The sequence below is a fragment of the Mustela nivalis genome, assembly GCF_964662115.1.
Source record: "Mustela nivalis genome assembly, contig: HAP1_SCAFFOLD_2662, whole genome shotgun sequence".
NCBI lineage: Eukaryota > Metazoa > Chordata > Mammalia > Carnivora > Mustelidae > Mustela > Mustela nivalis.
The window spans coordinates 9,624-37,331 of NW_028134003.1; the positions used below are offsets into that span (position 1 = coordinate 9,624).

Sequence of the window (27,708 nt, forward strand, 5' to 3'; positions counted from 1 at the left end):
ATGCCCCCCGGCCCCTGCCGGCCCCACTCTCCCGGCAGGCTGAGAGTGCAGGGTGGCGCTGCACCCTGTTCCTCGCCGTTGGGGGCTCAGCCTTCGCCCCAGGGAAGCGCTTTAGAAAGCGTCCGTCTGCGCGTCTCGGTGTCCCGGCTCCGCAGGTGTTGCCCAGAGACAAGCTGCCCGCAGACGGGCGGGGAGCCCGAACGGTGGGGATCCTTGAAGGACAGCGTCCTAGGGTACTCCGCGTGTCAGAACAAATTTGTCCCTTTCCAAAGAGAAATCCTTTCTGGGGTACAAACTATGAGGTTTAAGCAGTTCAAAACGGTCCTCATTTTATGAGAGCTTTGGGCTGAGGACTTGGGCAGGGCCAGATTTCCAGGCATGAACTTGACTCGTGGGCCTTTGGGAAGCTGTAGAAGCGGGCAGCCTACAGCCTCTCTAGGGAAGCTGCATCCAATCCCTGGGACCAGGGCAGAGTCCACTGTACTGAATATATAAATAAAGCCTGTTTACAGGAGCTGCTTTGGAACTAGGGGTTTCCTGCTAATAAATATTAGTAGTAGATAGATATGCACGAGCTTGTCTTTGTCAGAAGGGACAAAATCACTTTGCTTCCTTTTGTTTTCCCTTTTATTTGATAAATCAATTGTCCCAAGAGACTTTAGCTTAATTCCTTTTCTTATTCTGCAGCAATGAAGACACTGTAGGGATTTATCTTAGCCGGTTTCAGCAAAAACATAGGAACTGAGCCTGGCGTGATGCCATTAGCCACTGAGAATATTGACTGCCTCTTACCCTCTAGCTGATGATGCATTTGAAATCTTTCTGCAAATGTTTATGTGTGACTCCTATATAGGAGTATTTCTAAATGTGCATAAAAGAGACCTAAGTTTTTATCTTCTCAAAATGATTCTCAAGCCAAACATTGTAAGTAGCCAGTCCTGGTATTGGGAACAACGTGTTGGAAGAAATAAGCAAACAAGGCAAAAAGAAAGAGAGAGGGGAAGGGAGGAAGAAAATGAGATTTTTTTTTTTTTTTTTTTACTTTCCTCAAATATAGTGCTTTTTATCCAGCATTCCATTCCATTGTGGGTTACTCTGTTCAGGTCTTTAAATTAGTAATTGAGCTAGTAAAAATTAAGCATTTATTTTCAAAAGCTTAAGAATATTTTTAAAAAGCCATATTGTGGTTTTTAGGTAGTCTGGTTTATTTTATATTTCTACTTAGTTCTAAATACAGATTATCACACTATTCTGTGTTTTATTGGTAGAAGAAAAATGTGTTACCATCACAAAATCAGTAGTGATTTGGTCTTCTTTGAAAAATGATTGTCAGGGAGAAGCAAACAATCTGGGAGAAGCCAGTTCAACTTTTGGGAGCTGGCAAATGCTTACTTCTCCTTACTGTGATTACTGAGATCAGAAAATTCTGTATTTATTGATTAAAATTTCCCTTTAAATATATTTTAAGTCTTAAAAAGAATAAAAAACAAGTCGCTTTCATTTAAACAAACTGGAGACAACATGTTGTGTTCTCTTTGACTGATTTCCTAGTATTTCAGTATTATACATTTAAACTCCACTCACACACATGAAATTACGTTTTTTAAATTGGGATTCTCTGTAAGATTCCACGCTCCTGGAGAGTTTTGCTGTCAGAATATCTTTGGAGCCAGTCCAAATTTCAGTCCTTGCCAGTTGTATACCTTAGACGAGGTGCTTGTTGGCATCATGGGGTTGCTGTGAAGATAAAATAAGAAAGGTGAGACACCTTGAGTGCCTGAGCAAATAGCAGGTGCTCACCATTACTCTTCTTCATTCAGTTTGTTTCAACTAAAAATCCAGTTCATTATTCAGAGAGTTTTACACAACTGCTGAATGAGCAGATTTGATATTATAAAACTTGCTACTTTTCTTTTGATGATTGCCAAGTATTTCAAAGACTTCTAGGCAGTCCATTGTTTAAGAGTGGAAATTGTTTTCAAATTGATCAAGAAATGTGATCCAAGGGATAGAGAATCCTGGGTGCCTCAGCCAGTTAAGCGTCTGTCTTTGGCTCAGGTCATGATCTTGGGGTCCTGGAATCGAGCCCCACATCAGGTTCCCTGCTAATCAGGGAGCCTGCTTCTCCCCCTGCTTGTGTTCTCTCTCTGCCAAATAAATAAATAAAAACCATAATTTTTTTTTTAAAAAAGGACCAGAGTATACACTGTTTATTATGTCCAGTGAATCTTCTCCCTCAACCTTTTCTTTTTAAAAAGATTATTTAAGCAAGAAGATGCTTGATTTGCTGAAAATCAATCTGAGATTCAATGATCTTAATATCATTTATCCCTCCTTAAAAACAGATCACTCTGGGGCGCCTGGGTGGCTCAGTAGGTTAAAGCCTCTGCCTTCGGCTCAGGTCATGATCCCAGGGCTCTGGGATCGAGCCCCGCATCGGGCTCTCTGCTTGGCAGGGAGCCTGCTTCCTCCTCTCTCTCTGCCTGCTTCTCTGCCTACTTGTGATCTCTGTCTGCCAAATAAATAAATAAATAAAATCTTTAAAAAAAAATAGATCACTCTGCGTATAAGAGCCTCATACAAAAAATTATAAATAGGTCCTGGATTTCGTAATGATAAAGACTTCAGGATTTGCCATTTTCACAAAGTCCGCAAGGATGTTTGTCATTGTGGAAAGCAAGTATCTTACTGGAGTATAAGAATAAAAGTTCAACGAGCATAAAACAGAGCATAGAAGTTGAGTGTACATGCTATGCTGCTAATAGAAAAGGAAATATTTTCCTAGACCTGGGTTTTTCCCACTTCTCCATTTGATATTGATCAAAATATACCATTAGCAGTTGATTTTAAGCAACATGCTTATATCGAGATATCAGTTACTTAAATATAATAAAGGAAAGGGGAGAACGGGATTGAAAGAGTAGAGAAAACTATACTGTAGGAGCCAGAATGTGGTACACCCACATTGCTGTTTTCTAAATGAGGATGTATTCTCGTCTATAAAATCAGGAGTTCTGTAGTGAAGTAGCAAATTCTCTCTTCAGTACACACCTGCTCTCTGAGCTGCTGAAACCCATCAATTGTATCTTTTTTCTCCCCAGTATCTGACTGGGCATGTGTGTCTTTTTCATTGATCGGCTGCCCATCAAATCGGAGTCTGATCTGCCTCCCCCTCTACTATCCCTATCATCGACCATAGGCTTTGTCTGTTAACTAAGTGATGTGTGGTCTCCATCTTAAAGTACATCAAAAACCATCCTGCCCCATGAGATTCAAATTAACCTGACTTTGGTTCTCAGTCTTAACTCCTTCCTTGGGCTGCGGTGAGTGTTAGAGTCTCTTTGGTTGCTGTTTACAAACAGGTGCTGAGTGGGCTCTGAACCAGGCACAGGCTCCCCCAGAATCAGCTACCTTCCTCAACCTTAACTCGTCTCCTCCGAAACGGACTATCTTGCAGCTTCTGTTTTGACTAAAGGAAAAAAAAAAAGAAAAAGAAAAAGAACTTTATTCTATTATGGTTTTCAGGCAGATGATCAAACATTTCAGGTCCTTCCAAGTTTCATATATTTTATTTCATGTCTTCTTAAACAAGAAATGAGTGATGTGATGAACTATTTAAACACAAAACAATACCTCTATGTGCCAGTATATCCACATGCTGATTCTAATGATCATTAACTGAATACATGCAAGGGAATATTTAAAGATGACCAGCCCAAGTAATACCCTGAGGCTCTTTGGACATATATATGATATAGTATGATATGTGTATATTATGTAAGATAATAATAAATTAATACTTACACATGTTATTTTCCAAGCCAAAAGAGCCCTGCAGTGTCTTAAATCTAGAAATGTTTCTTACCCTAGCCATGGGCCAGCTGATTGTTGCACTGGCAAATTCTGTCTCCGTTGATATGTATTTGGATCAAGTTCAAAATAGAAACAAGGATTCCTGTGTGTCTGTGGTTTTTCCGCTCTTTACTTCAGCTGCTCTCATGGGTCTCTTTTTTAAAAAGATAGGATTGATGTTAACTGAGTGATGCTCGTGGGCTAGAAGTCATCTATCGCATCTAGGCTGGTCTGGGATTCAGTGTAATTAAAACTGGCAAGGACAAGCCTGGGTATGTCATAAACATTCACTCTGTCCCTTGGGCGACCTGTGCAGAATAAAGTGTCAGCATTTCTCACCCATCTACAAATTTCTGCTTTGTACAAACCAACGGCACTGGTTCCATTACTGGTAAAAATGCTTAAGTACTTGTCTTGAATATCAGAAAATGATAACTTTGAAGATACTTAGGGTCTTCCATTTTAAGGAATCAAGAGCAATTTGTACAGCATCATTTAAATCAAGTTTTCTCATGTTACTATGTATCCATTTCCTCCAAATTATCTAAACACCATAATGTGATTTTTTTAAAATTTGAGATAGAGAGTAAGAGAGAGAGCATAAACAGGGTGGGGGGTGGGCAGAGGGAGAGGGAGAACCAGGATCCCCCTGAGCAGGGAGCCTGATATAGGACTCTATCCCAGGACCTGACCCGAAGGCAGATGCTTAACCAACTGAGCCACACATGTCCCCAGGATATGATTTTTTTTTTAAAGATTTCATTCATTTATTTGATAGACAGAGATCACAAGTAGGAAGAAAGGCAGGTAGAGAGAGAGAAAGAGGGAGGCAGACTCCCTGCTGAGCAGAAAACCCCAATGCAGGGCTCGATCCCAGGACCCTGAGATCATGGCCTGAGCCGAAGGCAGAGGCTTTAACCCACTGAGCCACCCAAGCACTCCCAAAATATGATTTAAAAAAAAAGATTTTATTTATTTATTTGACACAGAGAGCACAAGCAGGGGGAGGGGGGCAGCAGGCAGAGGGAGAGGGAGAAACAGGCTCCCCACTGAGCAGAGAGCGCCACATGATGCAGGGCCCAGAGCCAAAGGCAGACTCAGCCACCCAGGGGCCCCTAGAATATGCTTTATTTAAAAAGGGGGAAAAAAAGCTCACTTGAGTGAATTTGAAGATCTAACTTAATTGGCTGAATTAAGCAATTCATGAATCGGGCAGCATCCCATCTAGCAAGCATAGATGGCCCGAGGAGCTGTACAAAATGGAAAGTTTTATAGGAAGGAGGGTGGGGCAAGAAGTTAGTAGCAAAAGAACAGAAAGGAATGCTTCATGCCAGGATGTCTTCTTTCTGTGTGTTGGGGTTGGGGGGGTGTTGGGAGGTGGCCCTCAGGTTTTTTTTTTTTATCAAGGAGGTAACCTCACCAGTGCAGATCAGGAAATTTGAGATGGACTGTGGCAAGGCCACAGTCTGGGGTTAGGTTGAAGCTGTAATTAAGTCCTGGTTCTCTGTCCTGGGGGGCTTGTTTTCTTTTTAACAGATTAAAATGAGAGAAGTGGGGTATGGATTTCCATCTTGAGACCCACGATAGCTGAAGACCAAGGCTCAGAGCCGCTTTAGAACGGGAACTGCGCGGGGCCCAGCTCCCGGGATTGGCTCACAGCATCATTGCACCTCCTCTCTGGCCGAGGTCAAACTCCTCCTCCTTCTGAGCAGAATGCTGTTTTCTTCAATGTCACCGGTGGTGCTGCTCAGAGATCTCTTTGTAAAATCGACTCTGACCATTTCGTTTCAGTTCTTGGAGAAGCCGAGCATCTCCTCTTGGAAAAGCCAGGCCATGTAGCGCTAAGCAACAACACGGCATTTCGGTGGTGCCAACGGGACACTGCGCAATGTGGTGCCAACGGGACACTGCGCAATGTGTCTGTCCTGTTGCTGGAGGCCAGCACCAATCAGACGGTGACCGCCAAATACCTCCTGACCAACCAGTCCCAGGGAACACTGGAGTTTGAATGCTTCTACTTCCAGGAGGCTGGAGACTCCTGGTTCATGATGGCTCTGGAGGTAGCCCACAATGGCACTCAAGTCAGCCACTGGGAGCAAAGAGCCTTTCTCAAGGTCGAATGGCCCGTCTTTCACATTGGCTTGAATAGGATGTCCAAGGCGGTGGAAGGCACCTTCCAGGTGGGTCTTTTCACCCATCAGCCACTGTGCTCCTTCCCTACGGACCAGCCTGACATCTTGGTGGACGTCATCTTTACCAACAGTCTGCCCGAGGCAAGAACAAGTCCAGGTCAGCCGCTGGAAATCAGAACCAGCAAGAGGACAGAACTCTCTCAAGGTCAGTGGCTTCAGGTTGGCTGTGTGCCCGTGGGGCCAAAAGCCTACGTCACGGTGGTGCTGAAGCTGTTTGGCTGAGACTCGGTCATTACCTCCACAGGGCCCATTGACCTGGCCCAGAAATTTGGATACAAACTGGTGATGGCACCAGAACTCACATGTGAGTCCGGGGTGGAGGTGACAGTCTTCCCCCCACTGTGCATCTTCATCCAAGGAGTGATCATGGTCTTCAAGGAGGCCCCCAGACGCCCTGGGGAAAGGACCATTCAGCTAGCTGAAAACAGCCTGACCTTGGGAGAGAGGAGAACCGTATTCAACTGCACTTTGTTTGACATGGGGAGGAAGAAATACTGCTTTGACTTTGGCATTCCAAGCAGAAGCCATTTTTCCACAAAGGAGAGGGAGTGCATGCTAATTCAGAGAAACATAGGTTGGTATTGAAATTTTGAAACTTTTTAAAGCAAACTGGTGCCTCCATGCAATCAAAATTATTCTTTTGAATTTCACTGGACTTAAGTTTCTGTGAACTGTACCATCATCTTTCTGGTTCACTCCTCATAATATCCTACATGGCCTTACTCTTACCTGAAAAATTAGGACTCATGGGAAGCTGACTCAGCTCACCGCTTACTTCCCTAGGTCTCAGTTTCCCTGCTAGTAAAACAGGGATCATAGGAGCATCTACCTCTGAGAGTTGTGAGAATTGAATGAAATATGTGCGCACAGTTCTCAGCATAACGCCTGGCATAGAGGAGGCACCAATAACTTTAGCCTCTATTGCATTTTATCTTAAAAAGTTATATTATTACATCATATGGCAAATCTATGGTAGGTATGAGCAGAATTCAAAGCTAAATCTCAAATTGTATTTGGTTGGCTTCTGGCTTCCTCTCGCTGAGCGTGTCTCTTTCCCGTTATATCCTTCTTTGCCGGAATGAGTCTCTGTAGAAGTGAGATTTCAAAGCAAGATTTCTACAAACTTTACACTCTACGTTCTTTGTGTAATGCCCTATCTAATCACAAAGAAGTGGGGTTATTACAATTCCATCCATGCCCTGGGCGCCTCGTTGCAGTTCTTTTCCTTTTCCTGCAAGCCTGGTCTTGGCAAGAGATTCATCGGGCAGAAATTGTCTGGTTTGCTTATAGCTTCATCCCCGCTAAGCTCCAGGCCCCCTGAGGGCCCAAGCCTCTGACTGTGTTTGGATCTCCAAGTTTTTCTTGCTTCAAATTCACCCATCTCCTCACCTTAGAAGTCCATTTTCTTTGACTTTCTCCACACCCCCTAGTCATCTCCTGGCTTGCATTTACCTCTCCATCCAGTCTATTTTTATTTATTTATTAATTTATTTTTTAAAGATTTTATTTACCTATTTGACACACACAGAGAGAGATCCCAAGTAGGCAGAGAGGCAGGCAGAGAGAGAGGGGGAAGCAGGCTCCCTGCTGAGCAGAGAGCCCGATGCGGGGCTCAATCCCAGGACCCTGGAATCATGACCCGAGCCGAAGGCAGAGGCTTTAACCCACTGAGCCACCCAGGTGCCCCTCCATCCAGTCCAAATTCCATGGCTCATCCCTACCTATCACATGTCTCCTATCAAGAGCCTAAACTCCTCTGCCCTCTTTTCCTTCTGATGCATGAATCCGGCCATCTCCTGGCCGCCTTTGGCACACAAGCTGCATGGACGGTCACATCCAGGTGGGTTATGCCTCCCCCCTCAGCTGGACCCTCCATGCTGCCCGACCAGCTCTGCCCCCGTTCTCTAGAGCAGCTCCCCTCAGACCTCAGCCCCTCCCCCATCTTGACTCTCAGAGCTGAATTTGTCTCCTGCCACCCAGGGCACCTGACCATCAAGAACGAGCTCCTGCAACCTCCCACCAAAATGTCTGTAAGCCTACATCCATTGGTCTCCTTTATTGTCACCATGGAAGGAGTGTCACCCCTCCAATGCAAGGTCAGCCTTCTCCTCCACTGTGGATCCCAGTCCCTCGGCTCCTATCCGGAATCCTCTGTTAATCATCATCCCCTCTCTCTCCTCCGTCTAACAGTCCTTTAACAGGCTCATGGCCAACAGCCTTGAAATACCTAAAAATATCTCAGTCCTGTGACATCACCCTGCTTCCCTCCTGGGATTGGCTTCCTCGCTTCCCTCCCACTTACTTGACTGTTCTTCATGGTCTCCCTTGCCGGCCAATTCCACCTCCTGGGCTCATCTGTTAACTGCTCACTTCTTATCTTAAACTAGATCCTGTTTTTTCACTTTTTTAAAAAGATTTTATTTATTTATTAGAGAGAGAGAGTGTGCATATGAGAGGGGGCAGGGTCAGAGGTGGAAGCAGGCTCCCACTGAGCAAGGAGCCTGATGCAGGACTTGGTCCGGGGACTCCAGGATCATGACCTGAGCTGAAGGCAGTCGCTTAACCAACTGAGCCACCCAGACGCCCCACTTTCTTCACTCTTCATGCACCTGTTAGGTGAGCACCATTCTGAGACTGACCACTCCACATGGGTATCTCTTCCCAGCATCTAAGTGCTACTGCATAGCTGCCCCCCTCACATGTCTCTTGGGCATCTCGGAGTAATTAGACTCATCATCTTACCCCCACAACCTGCCCCTCAGTACAGGCTTTAGCCACCATTTCATTTCAAAGCAGAAGCCCAGCGGTCTTCCTCTTCTTCCTTACCTCCTATAAATAATAAATCACCAAGTCCCATGGGTTTTGGCTCCTTGGTGTCTGAATCTTGGTTTCAACCTCTGTCATCCCTTAGCTAACCTACGGCAACAGATTCCTCATTGATTCCGATCCTGCCACTGTCCGCCTCACTGTGTCACTGCAGGCAGAGGGGTTATTTAAAATTCAGGTCAGCTGAGGCTGCACCCTGCTTAATACTTGTCAGTCACTGGGGCACCTGGGTGGCTTAATGGGTTAAGCCTCTGCCTTCAGCTCAGGTCGTGGTCTCAGGGTCCTGGGATCGAGCCTGATGTCGGGCTCTCTGCTCAGTGGGGAGCCTGCTTCACCCTCTCCTTCTGTCTACTTGTGTGTCTCTCTGTCAAATAAATACAATCTTTTTTTTTAAGATTTTTTTAATTTATTTGACAGACAGAGATTACAAGTAGGCAGAGAGGCAGGCAGAGAGAGGAGGAAACAGGCTCCATGCTGAGCAGAGAACCCGATGTGAGGCTCAATCCCAGGACCCTGGGATTATAACCTGAGCTGAAGGCAGAGGCTTTAACCCACTGAGCCACCCAGGCGCCCCTAAATAAATAAAATCTTAAAAAGAAAATACCTGCCAGTCAACTCACTTGACAGGAGGATGAGAATCCACAGGACCCCTATGGTCAGGCTACCCAACCAATAGTCGCCATTTCTGGGCTGTGGTCTCCACCCACCTTTGCCTGGTTGACATTAACCTGTCCCCCAAGTCTCAACTTGGGTTACTCTTCCTTGACCCCACACTAGTTAAATTCCCTTGCTGTAAAGCCAGCCCAGCATCCTTCATGCCTCTGCATGGCATCAGTTGTTTCTGTCATGGCTTGTTCCAGGTCTTTCTCCCCATGCCCCCCACCCTCAAGCCCACCATCCTCCTGACAGCGGGGGTTGGGGGACAGCTCTTTTGGTGTGAAAAGGCTGCTTGTGCTACCATGAAGCTATTTATGATATTTGACCCACTTAGCCTACCTGCACATGAATAGGTGCTCAATACAGGTTTTATTAAAGTGAAAATCGAATGCAAATTTGGCTGCTGCTGGTAGTATTAAGAGAACTTGTATTAAAGTAATGTAATCATTCAAGATAGATTTGCCTTTTCAAAAGACGTTACTTGTTAGGAGAAGAAAATCTAACTGAATTTAGTGGAAGCAAACCTAGGGAAATAAAGATATTGGGGTCATTGGTTTAAAGACATTGGGAGCAGGAGGTCTGCTTTGTGGTTCTCCCAGCTATTGGGGTTTCCACAGATTCTTCTACTTGTCTAAGGACTTGAGTTCCCCGCCCCGCCCCCCAGCAGCAGGGACAAGACATGAGAGAGAGGCAGAGCAGAGTGATTCTTTGTGTTTCCGGGCTGAGGGTGGTGAGGGGTTCCCTATGACCTGCAGCAACTCGACACAACTGAACATCAGGGCTGGAAGCAGTGCCTGGAGGGGCTAATGCTCTTGGAGACCCCAGGAGTGTGACCACCCACCCATGGCTCTGACTCCAGCTATCCAGCAACATTTATGCTAGCAACAGGGACCTCAAGGCCTTCTTGTGTTCTAGTCTAAGCATTTCTAACTAAATCTTGTTCTCTTCTTTTCATTTTCCACTTAAATTGACAGTTGACTTTTTTTGGCAGATGGTATCATTCAGGGACCCCAGTGAACCCACCATGACTTGTGTGAACCACTGCCCCACTGATATATTAGTTCCTTTCAAAAATGGAGTAAGTGTTTGATATGTGTGTCTCTTTTTCCAAATATGTCTTCAGGGCTTGAGAGAGTATGTAAATAACAACTTAATATATAAATATATAATAGGTTTTATAGAATATATATTATATAATATATATAAAATAGAAAAAATATATATTATATATAATAGATGATATATAATAGATGTTGCCACAAATGATTTTTTATGATCTTCATTTACCCTACTTAGTGTGAATGTTTCTACTTTTCTCTGCAGAAATATTAATGTGTTTGGTAATGGGATGCTGCCTGAGATCCTGCCAGGGAAGTGTTAGTAGTACAGAATGGTAATATAGGACACAGCATTTAGTATCTTATAAAAATAAATTCAGAAATCCTAAATTATGAACACATCTGCCCAAGGGTTTCAGATAGGAGAGTAATTAAATTTAGGATAAAACTTTTTTTTTATAAAGATTTTATTTATTTATTTGACAGTTGGAGATTATGAGTAGGCAGACAGGCAGGCAGAAAGGCAGGCAGAGAGAGAGGGGGGAAGCAGACTCCCTACTGAGCAGAGAGCCCGATGCGGGGCTCTATCCCAGGACCCTGAGATCATGACCTGAGCTGAAGGCAGAGGCTTTAGCCTACTGAGCCACCCAGGCGCCCTAAGATAAAACTTGATAATTAATGATAGAGGGTATAAAGTCATAGTCACATAGTTTTTTTATTTTTAGCTTAGTTTTTTTTTGATAAATGAAAAGTATATATATTTAATATATAGTTTCCTTGATAATTTAAATTTTTAGACTATCTTGTTTCTGTACTTAGATGGTCTTATTTTTCCTTCAAAATGACTGACAAGAGCTTTTTACTAAGAACAAGAGAACTATGAACCCTGTCGTTTCCTTTCTATTCACAGATTGTGTGTTATCTTTAATTGTCTGCCAGAATCCTTTTAAGCTACTCGTCCACTTTGTGAGTTACTTTACCTAAAACTGGAAAACTTAACGGTTTTCTGAAAGTGAAACAGTAAATCCTTCTGAAAGTTAACTTTTCTTTTGGCATTCCTTAGGAATGTCCTTTCAGGATATGTGACATAATGGGTGTGATCCTCTGACATAATAAAGCTAATGTTTATTTAGTGGATTACATTGCACCAGGTGCTGCTCTAAGTGATCTATAAATATTAATCTGTTTAATCTTCATAACAACCTTTTGGTTTAGATTTATTATTTTGTCACTTTCATGGGTGAAGAAATGGAGGCACAAAATTACGTAATTTGCCCAAAGTCGATGGTAGTTAAGTGGCTAAACCACTCCTGGTGCTTGATTGGCTTTTTCCATTATTCTGTACTGCCTCCCGTACAGTCAACCGTCAACTCATGAATTACACAATATAGAGCTTTTAGAGTGAAAGAAGTTATAGTATTTCCTCCTCATCTCACTGGTTTATCTCGTGCTGTCCACCCCTCTTGATAGACACATAACACACTTTGGAATACACTGGCTCAGGCATAAGCCTGATTCAGCCATTATAAGGGAGCCTTTTTTTGTGCACAGAAAATCCGAACTGCTTATCCAGGTGACTGCTCCTTTTGCTGCTTTTAGTTACTCACTATTACCTATAGAAACTTTCTTATAAGCATGTTTTGCTTAGTTGCTTTAGTTTTTGAGCAAAATGTCTTCCAGGTGTGAGTATTTCAGGGGCAGTATTCTTTCAGATAGTCTTTTTTTTTTTTTTAAGATTTTATTATTATTATTACTATTATTTTTAGCAGAAATAGAGAGATCACAAATAGGCGGAGAGGCAGGCAGGGAGGGGGAAGCAGGTTCCCCGCTGAGCAGAGAGCCCGATGTGGGGCTCAATCCCAAGACCCTGATATCACGACCAGAGCCAAAGGCAGAGACTTAACCCACTGAGCCACACAGGAGCCCCCCCCAACTTTTTTTTTTTTAAGATTTTATTTATGTATTTGATAGACAGAGATCACAAGTAGGCAGAGAGGTAGGCAGAGAGAGAGAGGAGGAATCAGGCTCCCTGTTGAGCAGAGAGCCTGATGTGGGACTTGATTCCAGGACCCTGAGACCATGACCTGAGCCGAAGGTAGAGGCTTAACCCACTGAGCCACCCAGGCGCCCCCTTTCAGATAGTCTTGAGGCATGTAAACAAATCTGCCTTTTCCTATTCCAGACAAATTTTGCTCATTCAGAATTATTATCCTCTATAGTAGCTGAAAGGTATTTATCCTGGCCAAACAGGTTTGTTATGCAGTGTGAGTGCTTGTATGGACATTTAACCAGGGCAAAACAAAACAGCTTTCATTCATGAAGTAAGAGTATTTGGAATATTGGTCATTTGCTCTTCATTTCTAAAAAAGGATGACTACCTACCATTAGCATCGACATGGTTGGAACTGGAGGAGATTATGCTAAATGATTATTTCAAGCAGAGAAAGAAAATTATCATACAGTTTCACTTATATGTGGAACCTAAGGAATAGCATGGAAGACATTAGGAGAAGGAAAGGAAAAAAGAAGGGGGTGGAATCAGAGAGGGACACGAGCTATGAGAGCCTATGGGCTCTGGGAAACAAATGGTTTGGGGGGTTTGGGGGATGGTTCAGCCTGATGATGGGTATTAAGGTGGGCTTGTATTTCAAGGAGCACTGGGTGTTATACTCAAACAATGAATTATGGAACACTACATTAAAAACTAATGAAATACTGTTTGGTAACTAATACAATTAAATAATTAAATAATAATAATAGTAAAATAAAAAATGAACTACAGTTATCTAAGGACCTTCCATTTGCTTAGTATTTACCTCAGAGTTATTGGTAGAAAGCTTCAGGGAACAGATAGAATTACTCAAGGTATTTTTAAAAAATTGCCTTATTAAATTAGTTAATTGCTTTGAGTGATTTCCTTTGTTTCCTGTTCAGTTAATTTCATTTAGAAATAAAAGGGCATAAGGTGTAGCTTAAATGTTTCTTTATTTTTTATTACTGATTTTCCTACAAGTCATGATTTTACTTCCAAGGGAAAAGGGCACAGCATTTCAAAATGTAAATTTTGACATTAAGATTCATGCTTTTACTAAAACTTGTTTTTTTTTCTGGCCACTAGTAATTGGAATTTTTGTTTTTTGGTTGACAACTAACTCTATATATTTATGTAGATTATATTTATGTGAAGTAAACAAGATTTAAGAAAGAATAACAAAAATTCTTAGTATTTACAGTTCTGCCTTTTGTGGTCTTAATATGAACATAAGGATAAACTATGCATTGGCTTAACTTTAAATTGAGATTTCTCAGTGGTAGAATTTCCAGTAGATTTTCCAAAAATCAATCACTAAACTTTAATTCTGAGAGGCTTTAATATGAGTGTCCCAGAGCTTTGCAAGCATGGGGGGCTTAGTGTCTGAATAGCTCTGAAGCGTAAGGACAAAGCGGGCCCATTGTTCTTCCATCTGAGGAGCTGTAGTGTGATCTGAAGACACAGAACCAATATTGTGTTCAGTTGGACCTCTGGATGGAACATAATTACCACACCTCAGTTGATGTTGGTCCAGCATGGTGGTTTGTAATGCTCACACTCCTGTGAAAATCCCAGAGACTTTTAATTGCTATGAAGAACTCATATTCCATGACTCACTCCAAAGATTGCACCACTTGGATTACCTGAGAATGTATTTGCCCTATGTGCTCTCCTTGTCTTTGTCGTGCTTTCTATACCTTTGAATGTATCGAGTTTTTGTCCATAAAGCATGAAGAAAGACTTTTATACAGAGGGTGTTTTTGTGCCTAGGAGTGCAATGACTTGAGTCTTGAGGTTGGATGGGTACTGATAGAGAAGGGTCTTAAGATGATTTTTTATAGGGAACTGTTTAATTATTCAATCTGGCAGTGATTCAGTATATTCTTGGAAGAGCTGTTTGCATGTGTCAGTCAGTAATAACTGTCCTGGGAGTATTTTGTATGTATTTTGAAGCTCTGATGTTAGGTGCATCCCCATTTAGCGTTGTCAAGCTCCTTGCTTAATTGATCCTTTTATTGTTATGTAATGTCTCTCTTTATCCCTGGTAGTATTTCTTCTTCTGCAGTTTACCCTGTCTGATATTAATATAGCTACTCCAGGTTTCTTTTAATTCATGTTCACAGGTATAACTTCTCTCATCGGCTTACTTTTAACTTATTTGTATATTATATTTAAAGTAAGTTTTTTTATTAAAAATTTTTTAAATTGGATATAGTCAACACACAATGTTACATTCGTTTCAGGTGTACAACATAGTGATTTAACTTCTCCATGTATTACGCTAGGCTCACCACAAGTGCACTTACCATCTGTCACCATACAATCCTATTACAATATATTATTGACTATCTGGGTAGTTTTATGTCTATTTCATCTGTTCTTTGTTTCTTTTTCCTCTTGTTTCTGCCTTCTTTAGTAATAATTGAATATTCAATTTTAAGGTTTATACCTTATATATTTTTTAGTGGCTTATACCTTAAAATATTTTTCGGTGGTTGTCCTAGAGTTTGCAGTATATATCTTTGACTTTTCTTGATCAGCCTTTGAATAATCTACCTTTTCTTGATCTATCTAAGCAATAATATTTTGCTTCACATGTCATATAAAGACCTTATTAACAGTATATTTCTAACTCATTAATCCCATTCTTTGTGTGATTGTTCTCATAAATTTTACTTTATATATGCTGTGAACACATAATACTAGTTTTCTTTAGCAATTCTATTTTAGAGCATTTAAAAATAAGAAAAAAATGAATTTTACCTTTACCTTCATAAATGCCATTTCCAGCACTTTTCAGTTCTTTGTACAGATGCAGGGTTTTTGTTCTGGTATCATCTTCCTTCTGCCTGAAGGATTTTCTTTTAACATTTCTTCTGGTGAACATCTCCAGTAATTAATTTTATTCATTTTTGTTTCTCTAAAAAGTCAATTTCTCCTTAATTTTTGGAAGATACTTTCACTAGATATAGAATTCTGGTTTGGTCATTATTTTCTTTCATTACTTTAGAGTTATTACTCCATCATCCTTGGCTTGCATGACAAGAAGCCTACTGTATTTCTAATCTTTATTCTTTTGCATGCAATGTATTTCCACCTTCCACCTTCCTTCCCTGCCACAGCCTTCAACGTTTTCTGGGTTTGGTTTTTAACTATTTAAATATAGTATGATTAATTTTTTGTTTATTTGTTTATTTTTTTTTATCCTACCCGATGTTTTCTGAGCATCTTGATTTAACTTACTATCTTTCATTAATTTAGGAGAATTCTTGGTCATTATTTGATTCTCTTTTTTTCTTCTGGGATTCTAATGACATGGATGATAGCCTCTTTGATATTGCCCCTCAGCTCTTGGGTAATCTTTTCTATTCACTCTTTCTTTTTGAGCTCTGTGTCTCTGTCTGAGTGATTTCTACGGATCTATATTCAAATTTACTCTTTATTTCCTCAGCTGCATTGAGTCTACTGATGAGCATTCTCTGAGAAAGCATTCTTCAGCCTTGTTACCATGTTTTTCACTTCTAGCATTCCATTTCCTCTTCTGAATTTACAAATCTCTAGTGAAATTTTTTTTAAAGATTTTATTTATTTATTTGACAGACAGAGATCACAAGTAGGTAGAGAAGCAGGCAGAGAGAGAGAGAGATAGGAGGAAGCAGGCTCTCTGCTGAGCAGAGAGCCCGATGTGGGGCTCGATCCCAGGACCCTGGGATCATGACCTGAGCCGAAGGCAGAGGCTTTAACCCACTGAGCCACCCAGGCGCCCCTCTAGTGAAATTTTTCATCTGTTCATCTTGCCAACCTTTTCCACTAAAGTCTTTAATATTAATCATAGCTATCAGAACTTCTCTCTCTGATAGTTCCAATGTCTGGGTCACATTAGAGCCAGGTTTCTTGATTACTTTATCTCTTGATAGCTTTTTTTTTCTTGCTTCTTTGTCTCATAATTTTTGGTTGAAATTGGACGTTTTAATTTAGAACTGTAGACACCAATAAATAGTATTTGTGTGAGGAAATGGGCATACACCTGTTTTTGCTAGGCATTTAGTGTGGGGATTGGGTCAATGTACTAAGGAATTAAGCTGTGTTGGGGTTTTGCTGTTGCTATGGCCATCCTTGGGGAATGACAGAGTTTAGAATTTTCTAATGTTGCTTTGCAGTCAGAGTAGGAGTTGGCTTACCAGAGAATTTTCCTCCATGCTTCTGTTGCACCCTCAGTTTAGGCTTGAGCCTGCACATAAGAGAGGTTTTCACCTGTCACTCTTGCCCTTGCCCTAGCAGTAGGTTGTTGTTATTGATACTTGGAAATTACTAGCATGCTGCAGGCTAGGGGTTGTGTGATGGGAGCTGGAGAGCTTTTTCTTGTTCCAGTTCATCCTTAGTTCATCTTAGACAAATGCTGTGCCCCTGAGTCTCAGAGATGGGGCCTTCTTGATGATCTTGCCCCTCTCCAGTGATAGAAGCTCTCTAAAAGTCTGGCCCCAGTATATTTTTTTGCTCCTTCCAGGGGTGAAGGATTTCCTTCTTTTTCCATTCCTTAGAAGTACTATATCTCAACTGGTGCTCTCAGAATGACGGGGCTTCTGCTTTGTTCCCAGTGGTTGAGGCTCTTGCTGGGAGAGCAGATGGGGAGAAGGATCCAGGTAAGGTTTGTGTGTTTTCCACACTGCCCCTCCTTCCAGCCTCAGACCTCCACCACAAGAGAGGCTTTCTCTGGTCTTGCACCTACCCTCAGTCCTTCTTGTGAGCATTTGGTGAGATCCATGAAGAAGAGCCTGCAAGTGGGTACAAATTCCCATTGGGTTTGTGGCTCCCAGGGCTTTTGTTTCTCATGCTAGCCCACACCAGGATTCTAGCAGTTCATTATATTTTTAGATGACTTCTCACCAGCTTGTATGAGGCCTGGTGTCCACCCAAAGAAGCTGGGTTTGCATCCTGTCTTTCCTTAGAGGAGCCTGACTTTCCTAACATTTCAGGCCATTTGGTTGCCCTGTGAGCTTTACTCTAGGATAGGTTCCAAAAAGGTTAACATTTTGTAAATTATATAGCTTTCTTTTGTTTTAAGGCTTATTAAACACTCTTTCCAGCTTTCCACATCTTTGGGCATGTTTTTATTTACTGACTTCAAGGCCTGAGATTTAAGTTTGCTGCTTCATTTGAGTGCAGTTAAATCCTGATTCTCAAATGAACTAGCATTAAAAGCATGGCTAATGTCCTTGCAGAAACTTGGGGACTGTGGCAGCCGTGGAGCCAATGTAGTACCACGTGTGGGGATGGTGTCAGAGAGTGACGCCGCGTGTGCCTGACTTCCTTCCCCTCCAGACCTGACTGCCCTGGAATGTCCTCGGAGACCTCCCTGTGTTCCCTGGAGGAGTGTGCTGGTAGGTACCTTCTTTCTTTGGGAATCTTTCCCCAGAGGGACTGTTGAATCTATGCCCGCCTGAAAATCAGCAACCTGAATTCACTGACACTCTCTTAGTACTGCTGGCTTTACTAAGACTGTGTTCATTAGTGTGTCTCTGACTGGGAGTATCTCGTCAGTGAGATGACAGAGGATTGACCAATGTGGAAGATAAGGCAATGAGAGGTAAATTCTCTAAATTAAAGATTCAGACATCTGAAAACATTTTTAAAAATACAAGCAGGGGGATGATCATTTCTTCCTAAGATATTTTGGTTTTCTTTTTGTTTTCTTATTTATCCTTCCTTTACTTCTCCCCACCAAAGTCGCAGAAGAACATATCATCTCAGAGAAGCCTGAGGGGACTACGTAGACCGTTATTTGTCAAAATGGGGCAAGTCACGCCATCTTATCTTCTGAAGGCCCTATGTTTACTACCCCTACCTAGGGAGGAGAAGGTGCGGAGATTTCTTCTTGTCATCACCTAGAAAGTGGCCTTTCCTTCATCCTTTCAACATCTTGAAGGCACTCAGTAGGTGCTCCATGAGTATTTGATGTAAATGGTTTATAGATGTGATGCTGACATGGCTTCGTTTGGTTTGCTTCAGCTTATGGAGTTGAATTCCATTCATCTGCTACAGGTCACAGTAATAATCCTTGCTCTTCCCACATACCATCTCACCAACTGATCTATAGCCAGTCCCCACAGTTAATTTGCTGGCCTTTGCTCTGTTCCTGACCCTTAGATAAAGTCCTCTGTCACTTCTTCTGCTCTCCAATTCGAGGTTAGAAAACTGTCCCTAGTTCCTTGTCCGTTGGGGTCTGGAGGAGTCAGATGTTTTTTTATGTTTGGATCTCAGAGCATCTTTTAGCCCAAACTACCTGGCAGCTACATCTTTGCCAGTGTCCATGCCTGTGGCCTAGGAAGTGCATTCTTTCTAGCTCATTTTTCCAGCCAGTGCTGTAGGCCTTGTTCCCTTCATTCCAGCATCCTGAGGGTGTTCCTTCTTCTGTGTTTCATCAGACTCGTGCTCTTCTGCTAGCCCTCAGTCTGTCCTGCTTCTTTCATAATCCCTTGACCACACCCTGAATCTCTTGTTCCTCTGGTTATATGTCATATTATTTTCTAAGGCTCTTTTCTCCATCTACTCTACATTCAGAAGTCTCTCTCACTTTCACAGCTCCTTTCTTGGGTATAGCTACCTTCAAATACACCCATTCCTCTCAATTCTGGGATGTCATGTTGTGTTAAGGTATTCCATCTAGGGCACCTGGGTGGCTCAGTTGGTTAACTGTCTGCCTTCAGCTCCAGTTCTGATCTCAGGGTCCTGGGATCGAGTCCCACATTGGGCTCCCTGGTCAGCAGGGAGTTTGCTTCTCCCTCTGTATCCCCTGACCCAATTTGAGCTCTCTCTCTCTCAAAAATGAATAAAATATTTTTAAAAAGGTATTCCATCTAGAGTTCCATAATGAATGAATGAACGAATGCAATTGAATTTGGTCAATCGTCACTGACTTCTACTGTATCTTTAGAAATGACAACGATATCAACCTTTTATTGACCATCTGCTATGTGCTAACACTTTAAATACATTATCTCACTTATTTGGGACACTTTAGCATAGAGAGGGTAACTGACCTGCCCAATATCAACAAGCTAGAAAGCAGAGGACTAGATCTGACCCATACTAAGCTACCTATCTTAAATATCTTGCCTTTCTACACAGGCCAGTTTAATTTTCTGGAAGCATCCACACCCTAGAATTAATAATAATTTTTGAGGATATGTGAAATTATTTCATGTTCTGATGTCCTAATTCTTTAATACTCAATGGGAACTAGAAAGTTATATATTATAAATTAGCAAAAGGTTAAGTGCTATAGGCATGCCTACTTCTAATGTAAGTGGTCCTTAGAGTTATGTTTACGTGGATAAAAATGATAATTTCTTCCAAGTGTTCTTCTCCCTATTTAATATATTTCACACTCTTTGGAAATGTTAAAATCTGTTCTCAGGCTGCTTAGCATCAAGAAATCTCCTTTACTTCAGGTGAAGGAGGGAGTCGATGAAGCAGAGAGGGCTAAGGTCAGCAGCTCTCAGTCTTTTCTCCAGCCATGTTTTTGAGGAGCCAGCCACAGTGAAGGCTAACAGCTGAGTAAAGAGGTCCACCATGCACAGGTACATTGCTGCTTCCCATGGACATAAGACACCACTGCACATGGAAGAAGTGACAAGTCAGGAAACAAATCTTTCACCATCCAATGGTGTTCACTTAGTTGCAAGTTGGGAGTTTTGTTTGTCTTTGAAAGAATGTCTGCATCGAGTTTTATGTTAGTTTGACCACCTTATTCAAACAGGAGTGGGAGAATCCATCGCCATTACACCCACATTCCATCCGGTGGGATATTGACCATTTTGCCATTCCCTTTTTCATACATTTTTTTAATTTAATTTTTTATTTTTTATAAACATATATTTTTATCCCCAGTGCGGCCATTCCCTTTTTCAATGAGTTAACCTAACATTTATCGGATACCAACTGTGTATAAGTTATTGCGACTGGGGCTAGGAATATCTAGATAAGACATGTTCCTGTCTGGAAGGTGCTTATGACATAGTTGCTCAGCAGGCATGTAAAAAGGCATAATATACAGCACAATGTAGAGGCTGCAGTGAGAAAGGTATCCGCAGCTTGCTCGGGAAACTTGCAGGGGTGAAAATTCATGCTGGGAACACCTCCTTTCTTGGAGGTGGTGATATTTGAGCTTAAGTGTGAAAGCAGAATAGGTGCCACCTAGGTGAGCTAAGTGAGAAAGGGAACTTCAGCAAAGGGAACCATGGATAAAAGCACAGAAGAAGATGGCACATTAAGAGACCCAGAGAACTGAAATTAATGTGTCTAGAGCATAGTGTGCCAGGAGGTGGTGGTAATAAATGAACTCCTGCAGGTGGCAGGAGTCAGATCCTGAGGGGCCTTGAAGGTTTGGCCTGTATTTAAGAGGGATGTCTCTCATGGGTAGTGTGGAGAATACATCGGAAGGGCTAGGAGGGGCAGCAGCAAGGCCATTAAGTTTTTCAGCAACCCAGGTGAAAAATGAATGGCCGTAGGGATGCAGAGGAGACAAGGACTCAAAGACTCTGGATATGTTGAGTGATGAAGAGGGAAGAATTAAAGGTGAAAACCAGGATTCTAGTACTGGCAACTGCATGGACACTTGTGCCATTTCCTTGAGATTGGATATATTGGATGAGGCACAGATTCTGGGGGGAAAATTGATGAGTCTTGGGCATGTGGAGGTGAAGGTGTTGGTAGGACATCAGTGGAGAGAGCAGAGCTAATTGACCCAGGTTGAGATCTAGATCTCCTTCCTCCAAAATTCCTGTTCTTCTCTCTGAAGGAGCAGTATAATTGAAACCAAGAAGAGAAAAGGTCAGAGAAAGTGTTGGGCAGTAGCCTATACTGCAGAGGTCAAGGAATGTCCAGACAAAACTTCTTTGAATTTAGCTATTAGGTGATTACTGACATCGGCAGAAGCCATTTCACTGGAATCCTGGAGGCAGGTTGCAGGAATCAGAGGTGACGTGGAAGCAGTAAGTCAGCAAATCCAGACTCCTTTTTTTGTAAGCTTGGCTAGGAAGACCAGGAACAAGATATGAGAGTTCTAGAAAGTTCTTTTTAAAGTAAGAAGAGCTTGAACATGTTTCTCTGGAGCTGCATAGAGGAGAAGCTGGAGATCATTGGTACAGAGTATTGATCCCCCGGAGAAGGGTGACCTAGAGAGCACTTGGTAGACTTGCCTTTGTAGGAAGATACTTCTCCCACTAATTCCATAGGGAAAGAAGTGAATAGAAGTGTGGCTGATCCTAAGTTTATTGGGGAGAAGACAGCAGGAGGAGCTGGGAGAGGGGTACACTTGCCTGATAGCTTCTGGGTTTTTTTTTGTTTTTTTTTGTTTTTTTTTTTTTTTGTGATCCAGTGGAATTCTGAGGAAGAGGGTAGGTAGAGTGCTTGGGGAAGTGGTGAAACATGTAGGGGATGGAAGCGAGTTGCTTAGGAACCCATTTAAAGATTTGCAGGTGGTCAGGTTTGGGGGCTGTCAGTATATAGAGGTCCTGGCCTGCATGGGTGTATTATTTTCTGCACCAGGTCTCAGGGCCTGGGTGCAGCAGCTAATAATTCACATGTCCTGTTAATCTAGGGATGGACTTTTGGTGTAGAGCAGGGAAAGGGGTATGTCTCAGTACTAGAGGTCAGACGGTTGAGCTTATTGGCAGGAGAATGGTTTGCGTGATGGATCATGAGTGTGGGGTGAGTGTAAGAAGGATGAGTAAGTGAGAGAGGAGGATACTGCTCAAAAGTGAGCTATGAAGTTTAAGATTTTGGAAGAGGAGCAGTTGCAAACAATGGGAAGGTATGATATGTTGGATGGACAGGTAGGCCCGTCTAGGGGATGATGAGGAAGACTGAGACCCGGGTGCTAGAGACTGATGGCTGCCATGAGGTTGGGAGATGACAGTATTGAGAGGGGAGTAGGTGGCTGGTTTGAGTAGATGGCACGGGTATCAAAAGAGTAGAAGACACCTTGGATATTACCCTTAGTGACATATTTATGGATATATTTTTCCTCAGGCAAGGGAAACGAATGTAAAAATAAACAATTGGGACTGCACCCAAATAAAAAGTTTTTGCATAGCAGAGGAAACCGCCAACAACACAAAAGGGCAACCTACTGATTGGAAGAAGATACTTGCAAATGATATGTCCAGTAAGGGGTTAATATCCAAAAAATATAAAGAGCTTTTCCAACTCAACACCACACAAGCAATCCAATTAAAAATGGGTGGAGGATATGAATAGATGGTTTTCCAGAGAAGACATAGAGATGGCCAACAGGCCGATGCAAAGGTGTTCAGCATCACTAACCATCAGGGAAGTGCAAATAAAAATGGCGATGAGATATCAACCTCACAGTAGTCAGAATGGCTAGTATGAAAAAGGCAGGAAATTATAAGTGTTGGTGAGGATGTAGAGAAAGGAGAACCCTTGTGCACTGTTGGTGGGAATGTAAATTGGTGCAAACGCTGCAGAAAATAGTATGGAAGCTCTTCAGAAAGTTAAAAATGGAAATACCATATGATCTAGTAATCTGCAACTGGGTGTTTACCTCCAAAATGAAAACACTAATCCTAAAAGATATATGCACCCCTATGCTTATTGCAGAATCATTTACAATAGCCAAGATATGGAAGCAACCCAAGTGCCCATCAATAGCTGAATGGATAAAGAAGAGATGGTGTAAATAGACAATGGAATATTGCCCAGCCATAGAAAGGATGAGACCTTGTCATATGCAACAACATAGATGGACCTAGAGGGTATTATGTGAAGTGAAGTAAGTCAGAAAGAGAAAGACAAATACCATATAATTTCATTTATTTGTGAAATCTAAAAACAGAGCAAAACAAATAAGAAACAGACTCTTAAACACAGAGAATAAACTGGTGGTTGCCTGAACGAAGTAGGTGGGTTGGATGGGCAAAATAAAGGAGATTAGGAAGGACAAACTTATAGTTACAAAATAAGTAAGTCATGGAGATGCAGTCAGTATATATAGACAGGTAGATAGATTTTTAAAGAATTAATTAAAATTAAGAGTGATTAATTAAAAGAGTTTTTATATGGAGGTGAAAGAGTTAGTTGAAAATGGCAATCAGGACTGGGGAGAGTGAGGAACTGTCCCAGCTGCTGGTCCTGTTTGCTTAGAAACAAAGTATGTGTCACAGCTTCCACCCAAGAGGGTAGGCAATGGGAGGTCATGGTCATGGACATGACACAGGGAACTGGTGCTGGTAAAACTGTGCAGGCAGGTGACTGGAAGGGCTTGCAAGGTGGACAGTGACAAGGAGGAAAGAGGAGAGGGTGGTAGCATCAGCTGGTCTCAGGTTCCCAGGTGTTTCAGTGGCAGGACAGGCTGGATCCCGGGTGGCATCTTGAGGCTTAATGAGACATTTTGATGACCCTGGACAAGCCAGTTGGAGAAAGCAGGGAAGAAAAAAAACAAATCAACGGTCCCATAGAAGGAAGCAAGGGGACTGGACAGCTGGAAACAGACTGGGAAACAGACGCTTCAACCCTCAGGAAATACAGTTCCTGGTTATTAAATGTGAGTTGCATTACATTACCTAAAGACTGATTTTCACCTATTAATTTCCCAAGATATAAAATTTAGGTACAACCTATCTGAATTACTTTGCATGTCAAGTTTTATACTTGGTAGAATTTCCCGCTGTGCATCTCAAAGTACATTGAACTAAAGCTATCCAGGTTTACCTTATCTTAGGCAAAAACCTTGATTTTACCAGGAAACTTTCCTTATGCTGCTGCTTGGTGGAACATTTGGGACACGTTGTCAGCAGGAGCTGGCGAGCCCAGCCCCCCCCCCCACCCCGCCCCGATCGTGGTTTACCTGCTCACCTCCTCTCTGTGGGTCCTGTGTTCTGGTCTGCTTTAAGCTGCCAGCAGGGACGCCTGCATAAGGCCAGAAATCCCAGTCCCTGTTTATTCTTTCTAGAACTGCCAGAGCATCAGAGCCAGCCTCTCCCAGCCATAAAACCACGCAGGGGAGCCCTACTAGAGAATACCCATCTGTTCTTTCTTTCCTCGTAGCTCCCCAGCCATCCAGCGCGTCTCCTCTTCAGCCCCAGGGCCCCGGGAAGTCCAACAACGTCGTGACGGTCACGGGCATTTCCCTGTGCTTGTTCATCATCGTCGCCACGGTGCTCATCACGCTGTGGCGGAAGTTCGGCCGCGCCCCCAAATGCAGCACCCCGGCTCGCCACAGCTCCATCCACTCCCCCAGCTTCCGGAAGAACTCGGACGAGGAGAACATCTGCGAGCTGAGCGAGCAGCGCGGGAGCTTCTCGGACGCGGGCGACGGGCCGGCGGGGGGCCCCGGGGACGCGGGCATCCCCCTGACCTACAGGCGCGGCGGGCCGCTGTCCGCGGAGGACGACGCCTCGGGCAGTGAGAGCGTGCAGTCCAGCGCGCAGAAGATCATCCCGCCGCTGTTCAGCTACCGCCTCGCCCAGCAGCAGCTCAAGGAGATGAAGAAGAAGGGCCTGACGGAAACCACCAAGGTGTACCACGTGTCTCAGAGTCCCCTGACCGACACGGCCATCGACGCGGCCACCGGCCCCGCTTTGGACCTGGAGGGCCCCGAGGAGGCCGCGGCCAACAAGTTCCGGCTCAAATCCCCGTTTGTGGAGCAGCAGGCGGCGGCCAGGCCCCCCTCCAGGCTGGACCTCCGGGTCTGTGCCGCCAGCTGCACGGTCAGCCCCAGCCAGACCGTGATCCGCAAGTCGGCCCTGAGGCACGCGGGCGGCAGAGGGGCGCTGCCCGAGAGGAGCCACCCCAGGGGCTCCCACTTCAGGAGGACCGCGAGCTTCCACGAAGCCAGGCAGGCCCGGCCGTTCCGGGAGCGGAGCATGTCCACCCTGACCCCCCGGCAGGCCCCGGCCTACGGTTCCAGGACGCGGACCTGGGACCAGGCGGAGGAGCGATCTCGGCCTCAGAGTCGAGGAGCCGCCCCGTCCCCTGAGAAACCGGACCATTTCCACGGGGCAGGTGCAACCAGAAGTCCATTAAGTCCTCCCCCTAAATCCTACAGCCTGGGGCAGCCCGCGAGGAAACCAGACCTGGGGGATTGCCAGGCAGGATTGACGGCCAGCGGTGAGAGAACGGAGCCGCACAGAGCCCGGAGGGGCCCGTCCCCCAGTCACAGGAGTGTCTCGAGGAAGCAGCCTTCTCCCACGGCCCCCAAAGAGAGCTACCAGAGGGTGAGCCCTCTGAGCCCTTCTCAGTGTAGGAAAGACAAGTGTCACAGCTTCCCAGCCCAGCCTGAGTTCGCCTTCTATGACAATACGTCATTCGGCCTTACCGAGGCAGAGCAGAGGATGCTGGACCTCCCGGGCTATTTTGGGTCGAATGAAGAGGATGAAACCACAAGTACACTCAGCGTGGAGAAGCTGGTCATCTAGACCCAGATCAGCCTGAGACTTCACACAACTGGGGGCCTTTGCCTGGCTCCTGGTATCAGTGGCTCACAGTGTTCTATGGACTATATTATGTAGCTATTTGTACATTGGGGGGGGGGGGTAACTCAAGTGTGCATATGTGTTTTAATTCATAAAGAAGAAGTTACTTAGCCTGAACTTTTCCCTTTGTTATCCCAGTTCCCTTGGTTTATTACTAATAAGTACAATAATAAAATTTAAAGAAGAGTGAAATAGGGCTCGGTCTCTCATGTGGATATGAAAGAGGGCAAATGTGACTTTAAGCATGAAGTGCTTTGAACACTTTCTTGGCAGTGTCCAACATGAAGTAAATTTGGGAGTCTCCACAACAGTAAGGGCTGGAACAAAGTTAACTTGCCAACAGAGCTCTGGATTATAATTTACTAAGTTATAAATACTTAAGAATTTAACTCCTACATGGGCAGTACTGAATGGCTTTCATGTTTAGCTGAAAGGCTGATTATATTCCAGGAGAACTTTTATGCCAGAGTTGGGTGATATCTTCTAATTTTTTTATGCAACAAAGAGTTCTGATGCCTTGACACAAAATTATGTGAGTTAATTCAGTTTTGGAGAAATAATAAGAAGCTGATTGTTCAGGTAGTGAGTCATCTGAAGACCTAGCCCTATACTCATAATTGTTTGGTGCAAAAAGTGTACATTTTAGAAAGGAAAGTATTATCTCCTGAGAGAATCAAATAGAACACGGACAGTGGATGCTGGCAAAGACACTGCCTGGTATTAGGATGCTGACTATGCATTCCTGGATCAGACTGGCAGCCAAGACCCTAGAGGGTGTCATATTGAAACCAGTGTGTTTATGTTTCTAAAGATGACTTTATCTTGTTACTCAGACAGTATGGAAAGCAGGTAGACCAGATTGTGATTTTAGAGCTAAGTTTTTAAATTGGAAGAATGAAGTAAAGAAGGAACAGAGAAAATAATTCCTTTAGAAACAAATCTTTTGCTTTCCTTTGTGCCTACCACATTTTCCAGGTGAAGAATTTAACACTCAGGGAGGGGAATTAACTCCTGCAGGGATATCTGGATGAACATGGACTCACATTTTTATTCTAATAACCTCTTCCTCTGTACAATGCCATCGCAGCCTTTACAAGTCTTCTCTAACAGCAGGGACTTCAGGAGAAAGCTGGCCCTTTTAGCAAGAAGTCACAGAAAGATGCCTTTACTGGATTTTCCTGAAGGAAGGAAGCTTTCTGCTGCTGGATGTTAGGACTGGTCTTGCAACTTGCTTTATTTGGAAGTGAGGGCTAAACAAGGACCTAAAGCCTGGGCTCTTTCCTTGCAGTCTGGTGTCAGGTACCCTGTGAGCACTCTTCAATCTGGTATACTTCCTTTCAGCTCTTGAACCTAATGCCTTATCTGCCTGTGCTTGGGTAGCTGCCCTTTCCTTCTTTGTTCACCGTGACCTCTCTAGCTGCCACACCCACCTTGCCTTTTACATTGTTTTTCTTCTTCCTTTTAGAGTTTATCAGGATGTGAGCCTGCTAGTGAGGTTTCAGAGACCACTGGAGAGAGTGGAATTAAGCGGGACAAAAAAGAATCATAAATGCAAATACTATACCTATTAAAGTTTCTCTTATATTGTTGTATTA

The 27,708-nt window shown here is 43.4% G+C and overlaps 1 protein-coding gene across 1 annotated transcript; it reads left to right on the forward strand.

Moving 5' to 3' along the window:
- On the forward strand, positions 1–27,708 carry LOC309858501 (thrombospondin type-1 domain-containing protein 1-like; the record flags this gene model as incomplete). The annotated part of the gene is given in 6 exon segments (XM_082751179.1): positions 1–203; positions 5,492–6,263; positions 6,267–6,618; positions 17,840–17,904; positions 17,908–17,998; positions 24,687–27,708. Coding segments are annotated over 6 exon segments (2,853 nt in total). The 3' UTR covers positions 26,057–27,708.